This window comes from Lygodium microphyllum, chromosome 13 (assembly GCF_053477565.2).
Source record: "Lygodium microphyllum isolate KBCC chromosome 13, Lygodium_microphyllum_v1.1.10, whole genome shotgun sequence".
Taxonomy (NCBI): domain Eukaryota; kingdom Viridiplantae; phylum Streptophyta; class Polypodiopsida; order Schizaeales; family Lygodiaceae; genus Lygodium; species Lygodium microphyllum.
This window is the reverse complement of record NC_141147.1, coordinates 56,930,997-56,949,078: the sequence shown is the minus strand read 5'-3', so window position 1 is coordinate 56,949,078 and position 18,082 is coordinate 56,930,997. Positions and strand designations below refer to the sequence as shown.

The 18,082-nt window shown below is 37.7% G+C and overlaps 1 protein-coding gene across 2 annotated transcripts; it reads right to left on the bottom strand.

Annotated features, from left to right (window-relative positions):
* Window positions 1-14,120: 14,120 nt before the first annotated feature.
* LOC148026652 (synaptotagmin-4-like) lies at window positions 14,121-17,669 on the bottom strand. 2 transcript variants are annotated; one of them, XM_087690498.1, is made up of 9 exons: window positions 17,539-17,669; window positions 17,262-17,327; window positions 16,769-16,901; window positions 15,926-16,043; window positions 15,617-15,683; window positions 15,430-15,495; window positions 15,080-15,203; window positions 14,754-14,871; window positions 14,121-14,607 (listed from the first exon to the last, which is right to left on the bottom strand). In XM_087690498.1, the coding sequence occupies exons 1-9, from the start codon at window positions 17,603-17,605 to the stop codon at window positions 14,602-14,604; spliced, it is 765 nt and encodes a 254-aa protein (XP_087546624.1). In that variant the 5' UTR covers window positions 17,606-17,669; the 3' UTR covers window positions 14,121-14,601. The 2 variants fall into 2 exon arrangements, with proteins under 2 accessions (XP_087546624.1, XP_087546623.1); XM_087690497.1 differs by lacking the exon at window positions 14,121-14,607 and having other exon boundaries at window positions 14,745-14,871.
* Window positions 17,670-18,082: the final 413 nt, after the last annotated feature.

Sequence of the window (18,082 nt, the reverse complement as noted above, 5' to 3'; positions counted from 1 at the left end):
ATCCTTCATCTCAAACTTCTGCTTCAATAGCATTTTCACATGAAGGATATCTTCATCACTGTCACCTTTCATAATCAAATCATCAACATAAATGACAAGTAGCATAATACCTTTCTCTGTTTTTCTCACATAAAGTGAGAAATTTGCCTTGGAAATCTGAAAGCCAATAGTGACAATATACTGTCCTATCTTGTCAGACCATGCTCTAGGTGCTTGCTTCAAGCCATACAAGGCTTTCTTCAACCTGCAAACAAACTCAGGATGAACAGCATGCACATAACCTGGTGGCTGCTCCATATAGACCTCTTCTTGCAAATCACCATGCAAGAAGGCATTCTTTACATCCATCTGATGTAAAGACCATCCCTTTGATGCAGCCATAGCAATGACTGCTCTTACGGTTGCCATCCTTGCAACCGGACTGAATGTTTCTTCATAGTCAATGCCATATGTTTGTGCATACCCCTTGACTACTAATCTTGCCTTGTATCTGTTCACAGAACCATCTGCATTGTGCTTCACCTTATAAACCCACTTACAGCCAATTGCATTCTTACCTTTAGGCAAAGGTACCAATTCCCATGTAGCATTTGCTTCCAAGGCATCCATTTCTTCATCCATGGCTTTCTCCCATTTTTCTTTTCCCATGGCTTGCTCAAAACAAGTGGGTTCTGGTTCCTGTATCACTTTGACCATATATGCATAGTGGATGGCTGTAAATCCATCATATTTCAGCCTATCCACAGGATACCTAGCTCTGGTAGACCTACGCAAAGTAGGCTCACTTCCAGGTGCTCTCAAAACATCCCTGGTCTTCCTTACTCCAGGTGTAACAATAGAGGGGATACCCAACTCATCATCAATGCTATGTTCTGAGCCACTGGATTCACCATCCACATAAGAGTGACCTGCATTCACATCAAACATGGGCTGATCAACCTTCTCTTTTCCTTTTCGTGATACCTGCATACCACTATCTGCATTGCTTTGAGAAGATTCTCCTGATCTCAATCTGCCTGTCCATGGCGAAGAATGTGAACCACTGCTAGAGGACGCTCCAGGTCCACTAATATTTTGTTACTGCTGCTATGAATTCTGTGCAGCATTACCATTTTGTGCATCTACATCATCAATCACATTTACTGGTTTATACCAGCTACTCATCTCATCAAAAACAACATCTCTGCTCACTGTAAACTTACGAGTAGAAGGGTTATAGCATCTATACCCTTTTTGCTGTAGAGAGTAACCAATAAAGATGCACTTCTCAGCTTTTGGATCCAACTTGGATCTCAACTCATCTGGCACATGTACATAGGCAATGCAACCAAAAATTTTCAAATGAGAAATATCTGGTTTCCTACCAGTATACCTCTCCTCTGGAGTCATTCCATATATTGCTGCAGTGGGAGTCCTGTTCATTATGTAGACTGCTGTAGCAACTGCTTCAGCCCAATAAAAATCTGGCAAGTCTTTTTCATTGAGCATGGCACGAGATACCTCTCCAATATGCCTGTTTTTCCTTTCTGCAATTCCATTTTGTTGTGGGGTATGACTGCATGAATATTGCTGCTTTATGCCATGCTCCTGCAGGAACCTTGCAAACTCATTTGAGAGGTACTCTCCCCCTCCATCTGACCTTAGGCATTTTATCTGCAGACCTGTTTCTTTTTCAACCATAGCTTTAAGAGTTTTGAAATGCCCAAAAACTTCACTTTTCTTTTTCATAAAATACACCCAAACTTTTCTGCTATAGTCATCAATAAAAGTGACAAAATAATGACAGCCTCCAAGAGATGCAACTTTAGTAGTCCACACATCAGAGTGGATTAATTCCAATGGCTTCTTACTCTCTTGAACATGTCTAGGAAATGGTTTCCTTGCATGTTTTCCAAACTGACAGGCTTCACATACCTTATGCATTTCTGCAACCTTGAATTTGGGCAATCTTGCAACAATATTTTGGGCCTGCATTGATTTAAGTCGCTGTACATTAACATGACCAATGCGTTTATGCCAGATATCAATATCTGCAACTACACCGGTCCCATTGCAAACATTGTTGCACTCAATTCAGGTAATGTCTGCATCCAATGTAAACATTCTGCCCTTCTTCTTTCCTTTTGCTATCAAGCGACCTTTATTTTTCATATCCTTAACAAAGCATCCATGAGGATTAAATCTGACCTGCAAGCCCTGCTCAACCATTTGACCAACCGAAACCAGATTCTTGGTGATATTCGGGACATGAAATACATCGGACAGGTATTTCTTTTTCCCATCCTGCATAGACAAAGGAATTTTTCCAATCTGCACAATAGGATGTGCAGTATCATCACCAGTCTCCACAAATCCTGGTTTTTCCATTTTCCTTGCATCCTCCATCCATTCTGCATGACCTGTCATGTGGTTTGATGCACCTGAGTCAACATACCACACATCGTTGCTTTCTTCTGCACTTGTCACAGAATTGTTCATGTGTTGCACCATAAACAAATGTTCATTTCTGTCATCACCCTGTCTACTAGAAGATGCATAATTTCCTTGTTGCAGTTTTCCATTCATGATGTCATTCTGCTTTTTATAGCAGTCTTTAGCCATATGACCCATTTTACCACAATAGTAGCATTCAACATTACTGTTTGCATTTTGGCCTCTTTGCCATCCACCACGACCTCTTTGGCTCCCCCTGCCTCTAGAGTTACCACGTCCTCCTCCATAAGGACTGGTTTTCTTGAGTTTGCTGCATATTCTGATTTCTACCACGGCCTCCAAATCGGCCTCCTCTACCTCTGCCTCTACCCCTTCCAGCATTTGAGTAGAAGACAGCTTCTTTTGAAGTTCCTCCTGAAGAAGATGCACCACCATTTCTCTGCTCCTCAGAAATTAGAAGAGCAATCAACTCCTCAAAATCAGGAAATCTTTCACGAACTGAAATGGATGTCCGAAACTATGCATAATCCTTTCCTAGACCATTCAAGGTCACAGAAACTAAATCATCATCTTCCACTGGCGACCCAATGGAAGCAAGTGCATCTGCAATCTTCTTCACCTTCATGTGGTAGTCATTGATGCTCATATTTTCTCTTTGCACATTGTGCAACTCTTGCTTGAGCTACATTTTCCTCGCTTGCGTATTTGTGCTATACATTTTTGACAGAGTATCCCATGCCTCCTTTGGCGTACTTGCATCCTGAATATGCACAATCATAGAGTCTGAAATGCTGATAGACAGCCAGTACAAAACTTTCCTGGCTCTCTCATGCCATGCTTTGAATGCCTGCATTTGCTGTTGATTGGGAACATCAGGAAGAACTGGTTCTTCTTCATTTCCTGCAACAAACTCCCAATATCCTTTTCCCATAAGGAAATTCGTCATTCTAAACTTCCATGCTTGGAAGTTGTTCTTGTCAAGCTTTTCAGTGACAATCTGTGAAAGAGAATCAGACCCCATTACAGAATACTGCAAAAAATTCTGTCACTGCAAAAAACACAGCTTCACCCTCACAAGGGCAAATCTGCAAAACTGGCGAAAGTGGTATTTGACCACACAGTCACTTCCTAGTGACGATTTTGCATAAACAGGAACCAAGGATGATTCTGAAACTCCCAATGTCTCTGCGCACAAGCTTACGATGCAAATTCTACAGTAACTTTTCACCGACCTGTAGAACAGTGGTCGCACAGCATAAAATAGGGTCTTTTCCTGAGTGCGTGCAGAAAACTTCCGCCTCCAAAACAGGCCCCGAAATGGCCTCAAATCAAAAAAACAAGGTCGCCAAGGGCTAAAGCCCTTGCCCGCAGCATATACTGCCCTCTTGCTTTACCGCGAAGGGCGTCTCAACCTGAGACAATACACTCTTGCAATTTCCGACTGTGTTGCCTGCAGAGATCTGCTCCCAAAACAGAAAATGAAAGCAACACTGCTCCTCTTACCAGAACACCGCGAGCTTGGCTTGCTTTCTTGAGCTCCTTACCACGAACAAGGCTCTGATACCATGTCAAGATTGTGGGAGAGAAGGAAGGAGTCTCACTTGTAGCTTTCTTGCTTGCACAATGGGGGAATACATACAGAGGTGGAGGCTGAAAACAGTTTTCCTCTTCTTAGTTGTGTAAGCCAAAAGAACTCTCATACAAAGAAATAGAAGAACCCTATATATGGGTCTCAAACCAAACTCAACTAACTAAGGTGGCATACTAACCAAGCCACAAACTAGAGTAGATAAGGATAGCTGTCATCTAGCTATTATTCATAGGCGGTGTACCAACCGCGTCTACAACTGACAAGTCGGTGACATAAATACACAACGGTCACCCTAGCGTATCACGAGCTCGATATCTCAACACTGGATACAGTTGTACACGTGTGTGACATTCAATAAGTCGGTGTAGTCAGTGACTTAACTACAATTAGTCTTGGTTAGTCATATCTATGTGTGTAAGTCTCTTTCAGTTTGTATGATGGAAGAATAATGGAAGAAGAACAACAATGAGCTGAGGCTCATCTTCCGCTCCACTCTGTCTCTCTCCCTCTCTTCCAACAAACATCACCAACCATAGCATTAATGCTTTCACCTTTATGCCATGGAAACCCTCTGCAATTCCAAAACAACACCTTCACAAGTGCACAGCTCCCATGGGTCACGCATCCCTACGCATCCTTTGAAGTCTTATCACTAGATTTCTTTCGCTTATTGTAGTGCTTCCGACATTCCTCCTGTTGCATGGGGGTGCGATCCTCATTTACATAAAAATTTGCTCCTTTGAGGTATACTTAACTACTGTCTAAAAGTATAGTTCTCTTACGTGCATCCAATAGATTGCATATAATGGTTCTTGCCTACCCATCATCTTTCTTCTTGCCCATACATCGAGCACCAAAGATAGGTACATCTGCCATGGCGAAATGCTTACCATAAAACTCCGTGACTTTCCGTAGTAAGAGACAGTGCAGTCTCATCATCTGTTTTGGGAAATCCCTAAATAACTAGGTTTTGAGTCCACTTTTCTCTTTCTTTATGTTCACTTGCATCCACATCATCTACCATTGCATCACCACCCTTTGCATGAAGTACAGGCATGTCTCCATTTGGGGGAGTATGTGCTACTACTCCGGCCCATGTTTTTGGTGTTTCCATGCATGTGCATCTTGCCAAACTCGTTTCCAAGTTTGTGATTCTCTTGGCCTATTCCTCCACGGTTTGTTCCAACTATGTATTATTGCTTTCCAATGCTTGACACTTGAGAGCCAAGCACGTGATTTCTTGATTTTGTGCATTGATTGATGCTTGAAGTGTCCCCAGAAAATTCCATATCCCATCTTGTGATATTTCTCCAGCACATGGCTGCTTCAACATGCCAGTAGAGAGGGGTGAATCTATGGTTGTTGAGTTGGCTTTGCTGCATGCGGCAAATCATCCACTCCGAAAAAGGCACTCGTTAGTATCTCCAATTGTAGTCATGTTTCCTAGTTCTCAGCTTCTATGCAATCTTCCAAGCTCAAGCACTTTTGCTTCTCTTCTGTTGGGCGTCCTTGTGTTTGCATTCACTGGATTGATTGCTTTGTTTCTATTCTCCTTTCGCAGAAGGTTGCATATGAAGCTGGAGCCGACGGTGTCCCATGCCCTTGCCATAGTCGCACAGCCTTAATCACTTTCCTCTTGTAATCTCTAAAGCTCTGCGAATGCACTCTTGCTGCGAGAGAAGCTAACAAGTCTAGTTTCTGCCTTCCTCCTAGATGTCACTGAGTCCATCATAGCAAAAGGAGCGCTCTGTCTGCTCCCTCCTTGCACAAAGAGAGAGAGAGAGAGAGAGAGAGAGAGAGAGAGAGAGAGAGAGAGAGAGAGAGAGAGAGAGAGAGAGAGAGTGTGTGTGTGTGTGTGTGTGTGTGTGTGTGTGTGTATGTGTGTGTGTGTGCGTGCGTGCATGCGTGTGTGTGTGTGTGTGTGCGTATGTGTGTGTGTGTGTGTTATTTCACTTATGTGTGTATAGCATAACCTTTCTCTCTACTAAAAGGGAAACTATAAAGGTCATCTTTGAAATATGCCAGAATATATGTAGCCAATACTTTGAAATAATATATGTCAAATACATGCACTTAGGGTAGCATTTAATAAGATGGAACACTTAATCTATTTTGATTTAGACACACACAAACATATAGTCTTGTACAAAATTCTTATAGGATAACTCGTCTCTCCATTGCAAGGGTAGCTATAAAAGTCATCTGAAATATGAGGGGAGAGAAAGAGAGAGAGAGAGAGAGAGAGAGAGAGAGAGAGAGAGAGAGAGAGAGAGAGAAGGATTGAAGACAAAGAGTTGGGGGAGAGAAAGAGAGAAGTGGTGGTGGTGAGATGGATGAGGCATTGGTGGAGGAAGTAGAGTGGGCAATGGTGGTGGAGGATGATGAGGTGGAGTGGTTGATGGTAGTGGTGGTGATGCTAGAGGTGATGATGGCAATGCAAGTGAAGGAGGAGGTGGTGGTGGTGGTGTTTGTAATAGAGAGTAGAACAAGTGAACTATTAGGAACAAAATTAAGGAGGTTGCCAAAAGAACTTGCTCTAAAAGCTTGCTTCTCGCACATACTCACTAGGTAATAGAGACTACCATAGAAGAAGAGAAGACTATGACTAGAAATTGTGGCCTTCAATGAGATAATGTGCATACATTAACACTATGTGTTACTCCCCCTAAAGCTTCCTCCTAGAAAGCTGCTAAAATGTTTGCAAAATCTACCACTCACTAGCCTTAAGAGATTTCAATAAAGAGTGTGAATGCTCCTAAGCCATCGAGATGGAGAACTAGAGCTATGAAGGCCTTGCAAACACTAGCAAATGTATTCTTAATTGATCTCTTCAATTATACATAGTTGGCTAATATACATGGAGAGAACATCACACATTATCATATGTACATGTATCGTCCCTGGTCACATGGATATGTACCACATTTGTATTTAATGGATTTGAATACATTATCTAATATATAAGTACAATATATTTATCTAATTGGTTTGGACTACGTTATTAGAAGTACATGTATAATGTGTTTATCTAATCAAATGGGATTATGTAATTGCATGTAGATGTATTGAACATTATCGCATGTATATATATTGTACATTATCTTTGTACATGTATTGTACATTATCACATGTAAACATATCGTATGTTATCATCGTACATGTACCATACATTATCACATGTGTATGTATCACATTTATTTAACACATTTATATTTATTTAAATGACCCAAAGTTTCTTGTACTAATGAAAAAATATCTAACATACATTATTAGCAAAATATATTAGGTATTAGGGTAAAAATTGCATCAAGAATGATGCTTTTGTTAATCCTTAGATTAAGGAAAGGGCCAATGAGCCATGTGTGCAAGAACATACTTTTCTTACCTCCTTTGATTTAGAGATAGTAGAGACCATTTCATGGATTTCTCCTTATTTTTAGCCAAAATCTTAAAAATCTCATATCTTTTGGTAATCCCAAACCTCATAAAGCTAATAAAAGTTGACAAAAAATGTGATAAAATGAGATGATGTTAATACTATTGGTTTTATAACTTTCGAGACACATTTGAATATTTTCTTAGTACCCACTGTAGTTTCATTAGCCTTGCTAACATTCATTTTGAGTTCATTGACCTTTTCTCCGAGTTTCTTTCTTTGCACATTAGTTGCACTCTCTTTTTTTAATGGTTCCACAAGGCATCCTTCTCATTTGATAAACTCTTGCAGTATCTTTAACAAAAGTGCATATGGAAAATGGGAGCTCAAAAAATTCAGTATAAACAATTGGGTAACCATGTTACCTTGTAAAGTCTCTCACAAGGTGAAGAAAACGAAATGAGAGGATATCAAGTATCACTAGAAGGGATGTATCATTGGTTTCAAAATCACCATCTAGGGGTGGTTTGCTCAGGTGCAACATATTTATATAGCAAAGCAGATGTACTTGCCTCCAAATGAATGTTTTTCTCAACAAAGCCACTATAAGTTTGATTTTGAGTTGAATATTGTATGTGAATATATATTTTTGTTATAGCATCAAGTAAACAATGGATTATTAGTATTAGACACCTTTCCATCCAAAAGTTTTGAATAGCAGTGCATGGAGAGCCTCATTGGCATGGTCTATATAATTCATAAAGAATTTGCAGACATTATCTATGTTGATCAAACCGCATGTTTTTTTAGCGCAGGTAGGATTTTTGTATATTATGCATAATATGTGGTTATGTTAAGAGAAGTTGTACATATACATCCTTGAGGATTTGCCATTGCCAAGCTTGCATTCTTGAATTGGGAGTCTCTTGATGTAACGATAAAGAGCTTCAATTGTGTGTGTGTGTGTGTGTGTGTGTGTGTGTGTGTGTGTGTGTGTGTGTGTGTGTGTGTGTGTGTGTGTGTGTGTGTGTGTGTGTGTGTGTGTGTGTGTGTGTGTGTGTGTGTGTGTGTGTGTGTGTGTGTGTGTGTGTGTGTGTGTGTGTGTGTGTGTGTGTGTGTGTGTGTGTGTGTGTGTGTGTGTGTGTGTGTGTGTGTGTGTGTGTGTGTGTGTGTGTGTGTGTGTGTGTGTGTGTGTGTGTGTGTGAGTGATATGTTCAAAGTTGCAAAATCCTCTTTTACAGTGCACATTCACAAATATTGATTTCATTATATACACATAGTGGGAAATTGTGTACATAAAAGACTTGAATGTAGAACATGTGTTAAGCTTTAGGAGAATGAAGATGGTTAGGGGAAGAGCGATGAAGAAAATGGCCAACGCATCAAACTTGCACATATCCATCTACATACATGCATATTGCATATAGTTATCCAATTTTCATTTTTGGGTGGCCTCAAAAGTTAAGCAACATATCATTGTGATGTACTTATAGTTTTACTAATTGTGGGCTTGCTTTCTCTTGAGGTGATAAATCTATGTATATGTTTATGTAGATGGAAGAATTTCTTTATACATATTGCATACATACACATACATGTATATGTGTGGGGCAAGGGCAAAGGCTACATCATGATGTGTATCCTCTTTAACTCCAAGGTCTGATGCTCCCCCTCCCTAAAATTGAAAGAGAGAGAGAGAGAGAGAGAGAGAAATTGTTCATGTAAGCGATTCTCTTGAGACTTCTTATTGAAATGTTTAGTAAAACTTCAATCATAGTTAGTACTCATCATAACTTTCGAGAACTTGTGTAAGTTTTGGTCCAAACATCTCCCCACAAGACTAACCTGTGTTGTTAGGAGTCATAAGTTAGCCATTACCTTTGGTAACATATTTTTGAACGAATACATATAAACAAATGCATACCATGTGTGAGTGACTATACAATCTTTTATAGGTGCACCTACATCTCTACATACACATAGGTCTATCTATAAAGAAACAAAAGAGAGGGGCTATTTCAACCTTTGTAACACACAATTCATTTCTCAAAGTTCTAAACATTGATCTCCAACCTTTTGTCTTGTACACACCTGGATATAAACATATAGACATGCATATCTTTCTAAGAACAAATAAGACAATAATAAGCATATAATATATTCACTTGCAACAAAGATTATAATGGTGGTCACAATGAAGCTACCCCTGACATTATGTTGTTAAGCTTAATAAATTTGTGTATAATTAGAAAAACTAGCTCTAGTTGGTTAGGATAAGTCATGCAAGAATGTACAAATAGATTGACTTTGAAATAAGAGCAAAAGTCAATCCTATTGCTAATATTAGTAATGACTATGGATATCCATAATTAACTTTCTCATATTTACCTATTCTCTTGTAACAAAGAGATGCTTCAAAATATTACACATGCATGCACACATAAATAGAGTTTTTTTAATAATGTGACCAAGTTGTATCTCAATCAAAATAAAGTGAGCACAACATCTTAAAGATGCAGCAAGCTTCAAGCCAAAATGCTCCGCTTCCTCCACAAGAGACTGTATATCCAAGATTTTCTTCTTGCAAGCACTTGTAGCAGTCAAGACTTCAGTTCTAAGCTAGTCTAAATTGCTATCAGGAAGCTCAGCTTCTTTTCTTCTAAATACCTTATTGTTTCGCTTATGCCATATAAACTTCAAGGCCACTCCAATGACCAGACTGATGAGATTCCAAGTATTATCATCAAAATTCGAGTGGTATGCAAAGAAAACATTTGACATCCCAAACTCAAACCTCAGATTAGCTTCCTTAAGCCATTTTTTAATGGTCATCCACACTCACCTCACATGCAAGCAATCCCAATAGACATGTTTTTCAATCTCCTCATATTTTCCACAAAATGGGCAAAAAGGAGAAACTCGGATCACCTTCGTAAGCTTGGTCCACAAGGGCATTTTTTTTACCAGAATTCTCCATCTTAATACGTCAATTCTAAAGAATGGCGAGGCTTTCCGCACATTACTAACTCTTCTTTTCCAAGTAGTCATTGCTGCCATGGGGCATTCCTTTTTCCACTTGTGCTTTAGATCCAACAATACTGCAGGTGAAGGAGTCTTAAGGTCATCCAATCTCTTGCAATCCAATTTTTTGCTAATGATAATTCATCAGTGATTGAAGGTGAGAAACAATTTGTGTCCAAACTAATGGAGATATACAAGGAATTCTCGGAGCTTAGTGCCTCTAAAATCAATGAAAAGAAAAGCAAGCTCCTTTTTCTTTCATGGAAAGTGTCGAAGGTCTGGAGTATGCAGTTGAGGTTTAAGCTCATTAAGCATGGTCAAATGATGAGGTACTTAGGAGTACCAATAGGTGTGGGCATTACCCTTAATCAAATTTTCAACTGGTTCTATGACAAATTCCAAGGAAAAGTGAAAAGTAGGTTAGATGCCCCCTTTTCATTCGTTGGTAAATTGACCATAATCAAGAACATTTTCTCATCAACAACTCTCTATGTTGGTTCATCGGTTCTGCCTTTCTCTTAGCTAGCTTGGAATCAGGTTGAAAAAACTTTAAGAAGATTTCTATGGAGTAGAGGAGATACTACTGGTTATCCTGCCATTGGATGGGATCTCCGTACTGTATATAAAAAGTTAGGAGGCGCAGGACTAAACTCCCTGAGCCTCAAGGCATAAAGTCTCTCCTTTTCCCTTCTTAAAAGAGTGGATGGCTCACAGCCTTGGATGGTACTGATGAAGCATTGGATTGCAAATGCTAAAATCTATGGTCAAAACTAGAATGATGTGCAATGGCAGGATGTCCTAGCCTGATGTCCACAGCTCTCTATCAAGATCCCAGTGTCTAAAGTTTGTCAAGGCCTGGCTAGGTAGTGTCAAAGGATTCTGGTAAATGCAGAATGGAAATCTAAAAGTCCTTTGAAGGATGATTCTTCACTGAGTAGTAGAATTCTATGGTTGTCTTCAATGGCATGTGACCCACGACCGGTACATAGGAATAGCAAGTTGAAATGAGGAAGCTAAACATAAAGAGGATAATGAGAAACATAATCAACAAGAAGATGAACAAGAAGAGGACAACGACAAATAAGATATGCAAGAAGGGGACTATGAAGAGTAAGATATACAAGTTGATGACATATTAGTTGAAGAATCACATGAGGCACTCATAGATGTTGATGGTTATGCTGAAGGCTTCAAGGTTTAAAATAGCCATTGAATGCATTTGATAATGAGTATCTTGATCATGGTTACAATGACTAGTATCTATATATTCTGGCAGGTAAGTATGGTGTAAACGAGTGGGAGTGTGATTGGTTGCGAACGGTGATGCAATCTTGCAGATCAAATTGGCCAACGTCCTATGTGTAGAAGAATGACTCCATGCTTCTTGATATTGTGAGTCCTTCTAGGAAAGCCCTAGCCTATTGCACATGAAGAGTTGTGAATCCTCATACATGTTTTAACAAAGTTAATCAAGCTTCATCCAAACTATATATATTTCCAAATGTTTCAAACCTTAACCCTCACACTCTCCCTATATTACTCCACCAAGCTATGATTTCATTTCGTCTCAAAGGGAAGGGTTCGTTGGATATACATCTAGGAGATACTAACACCTCATGGTGCATGTAACACTATGCATTCACATTATCCAACATCCATTAATATCTCATGGTGCATATTATATTGTGCATAGTGTTCCTACATTTTCCTTTCAATAAATATTAGGCAAGTTTGCATTATTTGAGTAATCTCTCATTAGACGATCATGTTTAGCTTATAAGGCAGAATTATATATGCAGTTGATGCCAATAGAGCTTTTGTCTGAGTTGAACCAACCAATTCATTCTGAGAAAAATGTTCCTAGAAATTCTAAACTTTGAAGTTGTATCATTACCTTAGGACCTCTAGTTCAACCATTCCAACTCAACAATTTTACTTCTATTTCTAACATGATTTTGTTAAATGAAAATATATTAAGGAACAAGAGGCAAGAAAAAGGCATCCTAGGTTAAAGGGGCTAATAAAGTGATGCCCCCCAAAAGTAAATTGCACCCCACCCCAATTGAGTGACAATTTTGCAAAAATAATGTAGGTCTTTTAGCACTCAACATTATGATACAAAAATTTTCACATTACTTATAAGCTTAATGTGACTTAGATAATTGAGCCATATAAACTTTTAAATATTTTGGATTTTGTAAAAGCTAAAAGTGATGCATCCTTGAGTGTCATTGTATTGGCCCCTCATTGTCACTCTTCTGTAAACCCTTCATTTATAAAACAAGGGCTACTTGATAAAAGCCTCAAAATATCCCAAAGTTTTTTTTTTTAGTTTCATATGATATATATAGTTGGGCTATTCAAAAACATTAATGTAACTCACTTGAGAATAAAAAATCATAATGGAGGATTGCTAGATAACACTCTATTGGCCCATTTACCCTAATGATTGAGATAAGAAATGGCAAGAAAATAGACAATAAAAGAAGTAATGGGAAGAAAGTCACATGAGTGAGACATCTATAAATGATAATGTGAATTGAGTATGAAAAGATACACCATTTCACATATATTAAATGTTTACATAAGAAAACATTATGTTTGGTACATGAAGAAAGTATAGTGTAAGAAATCACCATGTATGTTGACATTCCAAAATCAAGAAATGCTTTGAACATTAATGAGTTTACCAAAATAATTTCAATAATTTTGAATGTTATTTTTAAAGTGCATACAAATCATTATGCTTTTTACAATTTTCAAACATTGTTCTTAAGTGAAATGCAATTTCTTAGTAGCATATAAAAGAGGAGAAATGCCATCCAAAAATGATCAATTTATATGCTATAGTGCTTTGTCTATTTAGAGTGAATGTAGCTATGTACCATGTATGGAATAACTCTATCGCTAGATATAGTATAACTTTACAATTTATTGAAGTCAATTATTACTAGATGGAATACAACTTTACCAACAATATTTATTAGTTTACAATTCCTTAGGCGTAGAATAAAGGAGTTGAAACTTTCTTAAGCATATCCTTTAATATACTTGTATTAAACATGTTCTAGTCTCCATACTCTTTGTATCCTACTTGCACACATTGTTTTCCACTCTTCAATGTGCCAATTATACATAAAAATTGCATATGGAGCTATTAGATTTACTTATATGACAATGGAGCACCCTCATTTTGCATTTACAATTGCCACAACTATGCAAGTATATTCAAGTAGTTATTTATCAACTAATGCCACAAATATGTAGACAAAGTTCTCACAATGTTGATTAATGATAGATTGAGCCATAACTTTACTCCCATGCAAATATGAATTCTATTATAAAGCATGTGTGATTGCTAGCATCATAGATCTAACATATATCAATAACATTATATAAGTTAAATGTTTTTAATCATGAGAGAACATCGAACTTTCTATGTCCTCTATTTATGAGTTAGGAATTTCATTTCTCTAAATGTAGCATCATTTAATACAATTATCAAAGACATCCAAGGCCATATGTTAAAAGGTCAATCCCCATCTCAAAATCTACTCCTTAGAATAAAATTTATATAGAACTTGGACCAATGCTTTGATATGAAAAACACGATTACAACATTGTTGGCCCAATTTAATCTTTGGTATGATTACAATACATAGAGAAGCATTCTAAGTATACAAGTGTTGAATAATATTGAGAAGAATAAAATTATATTGTGACAATGTAAAGTGTTTAAAGTATAAGTCTAAGCATTCTAAGGGATGGGAACAAAGTTGTTGTCATTGTAAAAGAAACCCTAAATTTGCATGCTACATAGTTATATAGAATCAATGTCAATCATATTTATCCTAGTATCCTTCTGAGCTCCTTGCTTATCCCAAGTAAGAAGAGCTTATCAAGTCACTTCTTAACCAAAATTATGGCCCATGCAAAATAATGTTCAACTCATTAATGATGTAATTTAAAATTGTGACATGGGAGAAATAATGCATATCTTAATACTATAAAAATGTCAATTTTTTTTGTTGTGGATGTGCTAAGAATAACTTACTAATTTCTCAACAATGATAATGTTCTTTTGTCTTTAACAACATCATTTATCATGATAGACTTGAAATTGAAATTATCTTTGTAAACACATTCAAATCAACTTAGTTGCTTTGCATTCTGTGTACTTTCAAGCCTACATCATTGTAAACAAAAGAGTTAATTTAATCCACCCAAACAAAGTTAATGGCATATAGATATCTCATTGGCTAATCAAATTGAAACTTAAGAATGAAGAAATAAGTATGGATTTTTGGTCTCAAGAGATAAAAGTCAAATAACCTTGGGTGTGAACTTGAGGCCAACTCTTATTTCGCCTTGTTGTTGTCCATTTTTTTGTTGTACTTTATAACTTGTTGGTGGTGATTGACCAGCAACAAATGTCTCATTGAGTGGGATTCTGGGAAGAATTTCAAAAAGTGTTTGAATCGTCTAAACAATCACTAACTAATTTGACAAAATATCAAGGTATGCTTTGATAGTAAAGAAAACCTCTAAAAACTTGACATTTTCCAACTAGGACTCTATTATAAGAGGGGATATCCAAATAAACTTCCTTATCACATCTTGCCATTTCATAACTTGCTAATTAGATGGGAGGAACTTACATTGCATAACCTAAAGGGTCATCTGATGTGAAAGTGTCCTTATCAAAGAGGTCTGCACGGATCTCTGTTATGTCACTATTAACCTCAAAGAGGAAGTTTTGATTCCATGACGGATCACTTGAATCTAAAAGAGACAATGACAATGAAATTAATGCTAATTTCTTGTAATCAAATTATGGGTATGATATAGGAGTGAATCATCTCATATATGAGTAAAGAAGAACCTAATTAAATCTTCCAGGTTTACCAATGTTTATCACTACAAGTAAAATTAAGACTTGAAGGTATTGTCAATGCCTATCACTGAATAAATTTTACTTTTTGATGAAAGAACAAGATATATGCCTTACTTTTGATCACACGACTCTTTTGTGTCTTCTTTTCACATGTGATGACTACATATGGGTCTGTTTTGCCTGCAACCAAATGTCTCATGAACTAATTAATTAGCATTTGACATTGGGTTCCTCATATTCCATCCTTCTAATTTCTTTTCTAAGCTTAAAATATCTTATCCTTTGAGATTGCTTAACTTACTAATGAGATCTGCTGGTAATAAAGCATGTCCATCAATCAATTGCACTTCCAATGTTCCATGGTGAACCTTTGGGGGGCAAGGAAAATGTTGAAGATTCATTATGAAACAAGAATTAACATATGGGTAGGTTAGGTATATGCCATGCTAATGGATTAGATTCACAAAAAATCATGTAGTGATTGTTTTGAAAAGTGCACATTTTGTTTTGGCACATCAATTTTGAGAACTGAAAAGGTGTGCACTTGTGTTTTGGCTCATCTGTTAAAATTGGTTGAGGAGATTACTTGTTGTATGGTTGTGAACATTACCTTAGCAAGGAATTTCATGCTAATTTCAAGTTCTCCATGGGCTTTGCCATTTTGAAGTTGAACTTTGTATTTAGTAGGTGGGGCTTGGTAATGGCTAAAGACATGAGTCAAAGGTATTCTATGGAAAAGAGGAAAGTAAATGAGACCAAGGCATTAGAGTACTAATATACTAAGTTGATGCTTCAAAAAAGGAACAAAAGCTTGTTTCAATGTGTGCAATTAAATGAAAAGATTTAGGTAAGCTTGCATTGTTTCGGAATTGCTATATCCATCCCAAACTTTTACACATTTTTTTAAACCAATGCTCACTACCTAAGATACACCTTCTCACCATCACTCCTGCTTGAAACGTATATATAGTAGTATTTTTGGTTTTGGAGAAAAGGGATTCAAGGTCACAAATCTAAGAGACTCGGTTTCTTTTATTGAGGGACAGGTAGGTGCTTGGAGCACTTAAACTTGGTAATAAAAGGCCTCTCTTTTTATATCATCAAAGGCACTAAGTCACTGTAATACATGTTTATTGCAAACATGATTCTTTAGTCCGTGCTCTTATAGTAAAATGTCTTTTGTGTGATTCTATATTGTATGTTCTTTTAGTAAAATTTGTTGTTCATATGGTTAACCTTGGCAAACCTTACCATGGTTTAAGGTAGATTGTTGGTTTCACCTTGTGCCATTATTCTACCAAAAGACTTGTAATACTTTGCACAATTGTAATGCATCAAGACAATCTAATCCACTCTTCTTGAAAAAGGGTAATTGTCATCTCTTGTCGAAAGGATAGATAAGGTGATGTGCCCAAAGACACAAACAAGTTTAATTAATTCTAGCATTAATCACCTTGCTATCCCCATTGGTATATCCTTTGCACGCTTTTCCTCATCGTAAAGTGCAATCTCTAGCTCATTTCCCGAGCCTTCGTGAATGTTTGGAAATAGGAAGCTTTCGTTCCATACCGGGTTGCTTCCTTCGTCTACCATCCAATATACTAATTACTTGTTTTTTTAAAACCTCTATTATTCATTTCTTCAATCAATACTTATTTTGCAATATGAAAGTAGTGCTAAAGTTTCATGTGTTTGAAAATCAAGAGTCTAGCAAATGGAAGCAATGGTAAATAAATGCGATGATATTCCATGAATACCATACTTAAGGATACATGAGCCGAGGTGCCATTATGAAAGCAAGACTTAAGTAGGTAATTAGCAGGGTAAGACTTAATTAATTTATTTAATAAAGTATAATGGGGCATGGCATACCTTCGAAAGAATGGGATTGTGGTGAGGTTGTGAATTGGTTGGGATGAATAAAGCAATGGGGTGTTTGGTTTTACCTTGGGCGACCTTGCTTTTATGCGTCACAGTTCCGAAGGTTAGAACGGCGTAAGGGTCGGATTTGCCTGCGATTATGAGAAGCGATGGGTTGATGAGAGAGAGAGAGAGAGAGAGAGAGATGATTAACCAACTATGGCAATCAATGTAATTCAGACGGTTTGGTTAGTACGACGAGCTGAGCATGAAGTCCACTAACGAATGCAATTTGGCTGGCATGTATAATAGCGATGATGGGATGCAGGTTTGCGAGAGATATGCAGCATTATTATTAAGTACCGCGGGCCTCCACATTCTTGAGGCCATGGCCTCTTATCAGCTCCACCTCCAAATTCCCGGAAGGCATCCTGGGGTTTTGATTGGCCGCTTGATTTTGTGTTTGTTTGTCTGATTGATTGATTGATTGAGAGAGAGAGCGAGAGAGCGAGAGAGAGTCGAGAAGGGGTGCTTGTCTTGCCGGTCGAGAGACGTTGCCTCGTCAAGAAGCCACACCTTTTCAAATTCGACCCCTTCCCAAATGGGCGCTGCCCATTCCATCCTACGAGTTCCCCCTTCCCAAATGGCCCCGGCCCATTCCGTCCTCGTACTCGCCTACCCTATCCTCCCTTAGCCACTCAATGTCATTAAAGAAAAATATAAGAATAGGACCACCCCCATGACCCCAATAATACTCTCTTTAGTATTCTAATCTCACAATAACAATGTGTTTAGTACCGAGCCCCTCTCCACCAATAACAATATGTTATTCGAATCTCACAAACTAGTCACAAAATTACCTAGATATTGTTTTATTTCATGCACTCACAATGCAACTAGCAATTTA